This window comes from Scyliorhinus torazame, chromosome 14 (genome assembly GCF_047496885.1).
Source record: "Scyliorhinus torazame isolate Kashiwa2021f chromosome 14, sScyTor2.1, whole genome shotgun sequence".
Taxonomy (NCBI): domain Eukaryota; kingdom Metazoa; phylum Chordata; class Chondrichthyes; order Carcharhiniformes; family Scyliorhinidae; genus Scyliorhinus; species Scyliorhinus torazame.
This window is the reverse complement of record NC_092720.1, coordinates 131,336,595-131,343,705: the sequence shown is the minus strand read 5'-3', so window position 1 is coordinate 131,343,705 and position 7,111 is coordinate 131,336,595. Positions and strand designations below refer to the sequence as shown.

General features: G+C 46.3%; 1 protein-coding gene across 1 annotated transcript; it reads right to left on the bottom strand.

The window, feature by feature from the left end:
* Window positions 1-1,402: 1,402 nt before the first annotated feature.
* On the bottom strand, window positions 1,403-3,288 carry LOC140389358 (uncharacterized). Its single transcript, XM_072473525.1, has 2 exons — window positions 1,914-3,288; window positions 1,403-1,489 (listed from the first exon to the last, which is right to left on the bottom strand). The coding sequence occupies exons 1-2, from the start codon at window positions 3,015-3,017 to the stop codon at window positions 1,445-1,447; spliced, it is 1,149 nt and encodes a 382-aa protein (XP_072329626.1). The 5' UTR covers window positions 3,018-3,288; the 3' UTR covers window positions 1,403-1,444.
* Window positions 3,289-7,111: the final 3,823 nt, after the last annotated feature.

Sequence of the window (7,111 nt, the reverse complement as noted above, 5' to 3'; positions counted from 1 at the left end):
GGATCCTCGATTTTCTGACCAACAGACCACAATCAATAAGAATGAACAACAACACCTCCTCCACAATAGTCCTCAACACCGGCGCCCCGCAAAGCTGCGTACTTAGCCCCCTACTCTACCCCCTGTACACACACGACTGCGTGGCAAAACTTGGTTCCAACTCCATCTACAAGTTTGCTGACGATATGACCATAGTGAACCGGATCTCGAATAACGATGAGTCTGAATACAGGAGGGAGATAGAGAACCTAGTGGAGTGGTGTTGCGACAACAATCTCTCCCTCAATGCCAGCAAAACTAAAGGGCTGGTCATTGACTTCAGGAAGCAAAGTACTGTACACATCCCTGTCAGCATCAACGGGGCCGAGGTGGAGATGGTTAGCAGTTTCAAATTCCTAGGGGTGCACATCTCCAAAAATCTGTCCTGGTCCACCCACGTTGATGCTACCACCAAAAAAGCACAACAGCGCCTATACTTCCTCAGGAAACTAAGGAAATTCGGCATGTCCACATTGACTCTTACCAACTTTTACAGATGCACCATAGAAAGCATCCTATCTGGCTGCATCACAGCCTGGTATGGCAACTGCTCAGCCCAGGACCGCAAGAAACTTCAGAGAGTCGTGAACACCGCCCAGTCCATCACACGAACCTGCCTCCCATCCATTGACTCCATCCACACCTCCCGCTGCCTGGGGAAAGCGGGCAGTATAATCAAAGATCCCTCCCACCGGGCTTACTCACTCTTCCAAATTCTTCCATCGGGCAGGAGATATAGAAGTCTGAGTGTTGATTCCCAAATTTCTTTCTCCGTCAGTCTGGCCTCAATAAAAGTCGAGATGGATTTGCACGTAAAAAGAAGTTATTTTATTCAGCTTGCAAGCTTGATTCATTTCATAGAAACATAAGAGACATCCAGTCTCCTACATCCCAGAAAGCGAATGAACAAAGAGACAAAGGGATCTCTGCAAATCAATTCAAATGGTATCAAGTTTCACATACTCGACGCCCATAGGTCAGCCTATATCCCTCCTGACCTGTTTGATCTATTCTGATTGGCTCACTTCCAATCCCTTTCTCTGGCCCCTATCAATGCAGCATCACTCTCATAGACACACCTCTTCCTGCTTTTTCCATGCGGTCTCAAATCCCTTTGTCTCTATCTGCCAGAATCAAAGTGGCTTATTTCTACACTACATTAACTAATATCTCTAAAGTAACTATTTTATATCACATTCGTCATTCCCTCCTTTTATCATTTCATGATAACCGAACTATCCAATCCATAGCTACGGTTCCTCATCTAAAAAGATCCGTCGCTGCATTTCCAATTCCTGTCTTAGCCCCCCTTCATCTGCCTCACCCTCGTGGATTTTAACAGTTAAATTTTTTTTTTCGGTGCTTGGGGCGGTGATCTGATCCAGTGCACCCCGCATTCTACCCATCACACATTTAAGGATGGCCAGGCCCACAAAGATGCAGCCGATAGCTACCACTAGATACATGGCCATATTTATCAACCAGTCCTTCCATCCTCCAAATCCCCAGTTACCCCAAGAGCCAGGATCCTGCATCCCGTCCAAGTGATCCCGTATGTGATCCATAAATTTAGTGATGTTAGCGGTCAAGTCCTGAACTCCCATGATACAGTTGCCCTGTACTATGGCGCATACCCCACCCTCACGGGCCAGAAGATAGTCAAGAGCATACCGGTTCTGCATTGCAAATAACCGTAGCTGAGACAACTCCTTGGTTATTACCCCGAGGGCTCCCAAGGTTTCATTTCCCAAGATGGTAAGGCCGCAAATAAAATAATTCCGATCACTGACAGCCAAGGAACCCCCCACACCTCCCAGTGTCAATACGCTCAGAATGCCCCACCCAGCTGAGTGGCCCCGGTTGGGTGCAAGAACCTGAGGTTTTTTCCAGTTCTCGCAAAATTCAGCAGAGACTGCCCGGCATGCTAACTGATTATGCAGGTTCCACGCCGAAGGGCAGGGGACTGTGGTAGGGACTAGAGTCCCTATAGCAATTCGGCGGGGAAATGGGGGTGACAAAACGTTGGTCGCTGTACCATTAAATAAAAAGTAGTATCCTTGTTCCGTGTGCAGGCTAGCATCACAATCAGCATATCGGTTGCGTAAGGACCCCCCAGTAGCCCAGTTTATCCAACTTTGAAATGCCCATTCGGGCCGCCCAGCAATGCGGAAAGCCCTAGTCCCAACAGTGATATGAGAGACATTCGCCCAGCCACAGAGGAGCTGGAGGCCGGCGTTCAATGGAACGCAAGTGGTGTTGTAACAAACGCATTGGCCAGACGCCTGGGTGATATGGCACCTCCTGTCCGTACAGGTGGGAAACAGACATGTTATATTTGTGTCCACCTCTACCAGCAAACAGCCATATCCTTCACTGCTGAAGCAATTCTCGTACGACCGGGAATCCCTATTGGGAGTGAAGTGGCTAGGTATGTACGCCCTCCACCGTCGCAGCCTATCGTACTGTGAATGGGAATTATCCCGAGGAAGGGGAAGGCAAATAGCCGGTGGTGCTGAACCCGGATCGTAAGGAAGAGTGACCTGATCGGGCAGTGGTTCGGAATGCTGACAATGAACCACCGTTTGGGGAGTGCCCCAAAGCGGTGAAACAGAAAATAACCTAGACACCGCTGCGGGGTTTGGGTAGCAGACAACCCGTCCCTGGCCATACAGACGGTGGTAAATCTGGTAGAAGAGATTCATACTACCCGGGTTTTCCTCAGTTTGGCCTTTAATTAACTTAAGTGTATCTCCCGGTAACCTACGTTCTAGCTGTACTTCCCTTCTCATACGCCCCGTCCTCTCTCTAGTCCCTTTCTCTTTCTCATAGCCTCTTCCTACACTCTTCTGACAGCCTGATTTTACCTTTATTGCACCACTCTTAACACATCCAAAATCAAATTTACATGTATTCCAAAAACAAGGCAATGTCCATATAATGTTCCCTTCCCATCGCCGGGACCGGTGCAACTGCTTCATGACTCCTGCATTCTCCTTAACTTTGATGACCTTCCATGAGTCGATACCATGTCCTCGTATATGGGGGCAGCGAAGAACATCACCTTTGCATAGGTGATGTATCCTTGTAGATTAGTTGGGGCTACACAGATACATAATATTCCCCTTTTCCATGTCCATCGCCAATAACACGCCAAGCGAAGTGAGGCCAAATATCAGGCAGACGATGCGTAGCCACTCCATCATGCTCCACACCTGTAAAATAGCACTGGAGAAGGGAGGCAGGTTAGTATCCGACCTTCTCCAGTAGTGGAAATGGACTCAATTTACAGTGATGTAGGTGGACCCAAGCACTTCGCCCCTCCACTTTAACTGCTGTGGGGGTGGTAAGGAGAACTTGGAAGGGCCCGTCCCATCGCGGCTCCGACCCCTTCCTAGTCCAATTTTTGACCATGACATAACTACCGGGCTGGACTGAAAGTGAGCTAGGTACTGGGGGCAATGGCTGGTGAGCCGCGCGGACTTGGCCATGGAGTTCCTTGAGCACTTGCGTGAGGGCTAGAACATAGGTGGTCATTTCTTCAGTCATCTGATGAAACTGAACCAGTCTGGGAACCTGCAGGCTCCAGGGAGTTCTAAGAGGCCTGCCATAAAGAATCTCGGCGGGAGAGAGCCGGGCCGGTCCCGCAGGTGTAACCCGCAGCTGGAAGAGGGCAACGGGGAGCAACTTAAGCCATGTCAGTCCCGTGTCTGCTCTTAATTTAGCCAATTTAGTTTTGAGGGTCTGATTGTGTCTCTCAACCAACCCGGCCGCCTGCGGTCTGTAAGCACAGTGTAACTGCTGGCGTATGCCCAACTGGGAGCAAAACTCCTTGTTAATTTGTCCAATAAAATGAGGCCCATTATCAGAACTTAACTGAGCTGGTATACCGTACCGGGGAATGATTTCCCTCATCAAGACTTTAACCACAGTAGCAGCTTTATTATCGATAGTCGGATACACCTCAACCCATCTGCTGAACACATCCTCAATGACCAAAACATATTTGTAACATTGACACCTTTCCAACTCAATGTAATCCATTTGGAGCGTCTCAAAGGGACCACTGGGCAACGGGGTTTGCCCCTTCCCACAAGGGATACCTTTTCCGGTGTTATATTGCTGACAAATCAAACACCGATTACTGATACTTTGGGCCAACCCCTGCATTTTAGGGTGCCACCAAGTGTCCAGCAACAAATCACTAGTCCCTCGAGCCCCACAATGAGTTGCAAAGTGTACACATTCAATGACCCATAAAGCCAGCACATCAGACATACAAGTCTGATGTGCAGGCGTGGTCCATAAAGAGGAAACAGAATCATATGTACAACCTAACCGTTTCCACATTTGTTTATCACTCTCAGGAGCGTCCTCCTGTAACCTTATGACGTCTTGGATGGTTGGCATTGACTTGTCAGAAGCAGACATATTTATAGTAGATCGTTTAGTCTGACTTACCATCTTAGGCACCATCACTTGCTGAATTTGCACGGCTGTTCGCGCTGCACGATCTGCTCGTTCATTACCAACGTCAACTGGGGTTGTACCATTCGTGTGGGCAGCGCATTTAATAACGGAAATCTGTGCTGGCATAAGGAGGGCCTGCAGTAGGTCATTAACTAAACCCCGGTGGGATATTTGACCACACATAATCATGTCAGGTTGTTCTGACGAAATGTCACTCAAATCGTCCCTTATTGTGGTAGTTTCCTGAATCAAGGCTAAACAGTTGTGGCCAGGAGCGTCTTCATGGACAGGGGGACCACTAAGAAAACAGGCTGGATTGATAGTGGTACAGTATTTAAATGTCAGACGTGGATTGTTCAAAAGGTATATCTCATACCTATTCTGACGAGCTGCGGCAAGATGCTGAGTCTGCAGTTGCCTCAGTAGTGCGATGACCGAGTGGGAGCTATACACCGTAATATCCTGTTGGAGGGTGAGAGCATGTAATGGCTATGCGATGGCATTGATTGAACGTAAATCCTGTACTAATCGGTACTGGTCTGGTTTGGCTGGTTTAGGCACAGCAAGTATGGGGGCGTTACATTCTGATTGGCAAGGGACCAAAATACCCTGTTTCAACAGCTCTTGAATTAATTTATCTATTGATGGAGCAGCTTGAGATTTCTGGGGGTATTGTCGAATGGAAGGTAGCTTTACATGATCCTTAATCATCACCTTAATAGGTGTAACATTTGTCTTTCCCACTTGTGATGGGTATTCCGCCCAGACCTGTGGATTGACATATTCCAACACATCATGTCCCCTGTGATGCTGCAGTCGAGTGTTAATCGTTTCAGGGACCTCAAAATATTTTATTGTAGTGCCGTCCGGCATGACTTGAAGTGCGTAGTCTGTTGGATCTGAATGATCCACTGCCCTCCTGACCATTCACCCCATATCCCTGGCATGGTACTGGTCATGGACCTGACGTGTAATATGAGGGCTTACCGAAGCTGACTGTGGCCATAAATGTGGCGATATTGTAACAAAATCGGCTGTACCTTCTTTTCCCGTGACTGTGGCTGTAACCTTGACTGGCCATTCGGTCTCATGTAATGGCCGGTATTTGTCCTCCAACTCCCTGTTTCGTCCAGTTCTGTCATAGGCCAGGGTAACGTGATGCAGTGACTGTTCAACGTCTAACGTCCACCACTGGGGGGTGATAGAAATATAGCACTGTTGTCTCATCCTCCTCTTCGCTGATCCACCCACCCAAAGTCACTATATTGGGGCTCCTGCTGGTAAACTACCATTTCTGCCGCTTGTTGGAGTCGCAGATCATCCTTTTTCATTACATACTCAGTCTTAACCTTTGTAACTGAGCCTCCTTCTTGGCCTACACCCTCCTTCCAGTAAAATCTGACTGCCCTTGCCATCTGGGAAGGGTCGTTCTCTGTCCAATTCATGTTATTACATTTCACAGCAGTAACCACAGAAGGTGGTAGGCAATGCATTAACATAGCACAGTATTGAGGGGAATTCTGACCATTTTGATACAGCAAATCGCCTGACTGCCCCCGGTAGATTTCATTAAAACGCTCCAGAAATTCCTCTGGCTCTTCAGTCTTCCTAGGTTTTAGGTCTAAGATAACAGAAAGATTTATGGGCCTTTGAAATGTGCTATTCAACACATTCAAGATCTGTGTCCTTCTTTTCTCTATTTGCTCTTTTTTTTTAAACTTAAAAATGTTTGAAAATTCAAATTGAATTACTGCAACTTGCAAGCTTAGCTCTGATCTCAACTCAGAACTAAATTTACAATTTGCTTAACACAAACTTGTATAACATTTACAACTTAATTATTTCTTTATCTTAACAATTTTTCTTTTAACAAGTTTTTTTTCTTTTACATACACATAAGTATTAGCAAAATCAACTATCATCTCCAGATTGACACTTTTTAAAATGGTGTCCATGATCTTCTTTAAGTTTCTATTAATCTCCAGAGAAAATGAGATAAACCTTATTTCAAGTAAGTAAAACTTAAGATTCTGGCAATTTCAATCAATTGCTTTCGAAAATAATAACTTTTATCAAAGAGGTGGAGAAACCCACTGGTTTCCTTTAATTAATTCAAAACGTAACTTTGCTGGAGTTCACTGACTCAAAGGAAAGGTATCCGATTACACTAGCGACTGGCGCTGTTATCTCAAGGCCTGAGTGAGAAGCACTGTCTGGCATGACTTTGCCTGCTGCTGTTAACCCTTTGAGAGACTTCTGCTTCAACCAATATGCAGCATTCCCCACAATCTCAACTAGCCCTCGGAACTGCGTTTTTCGCCAATACAGTCCAAGGAGACAATTTTAGCTTAATCAACTATATATTTAAAACACTCACACATAGAGTTGAACCATCTTCAGATTTAAAAACAGTTATACTGGACTGAACCTTCATTACTGAAGTCCCATCAGCCCCTGAACCCATATAATAGACTGAACCTTCATTACTGAAGTCCCATCAGCCCGTGAACCCATATAATAGACTGAACCTTCATTACTGAAGTCCCATCAGCCTCTGAACCCTTATACTTGGAATTGAATCATCATTTGCGATGTCACATCAACC

What these genes read in the sequence shown, in the direction of transcription:
- LOC140389358 (XM_072473525.1), bottom strand. Translation starts at nt 3,017, where the DNA reads ATGAAGCAGTTGCACCGGTCCCGGCGATGGGAAGGGAACATTATATGG. An exon ending in AGAACTGGAAAAAACCTCAG is followed by an intron (nt 1,490 to 1,913) that starts GTTCTTGCACCC and finishes ATCTAGTGGTAG; the next exon opens with CTATCGGCTGCATCTTTGTG.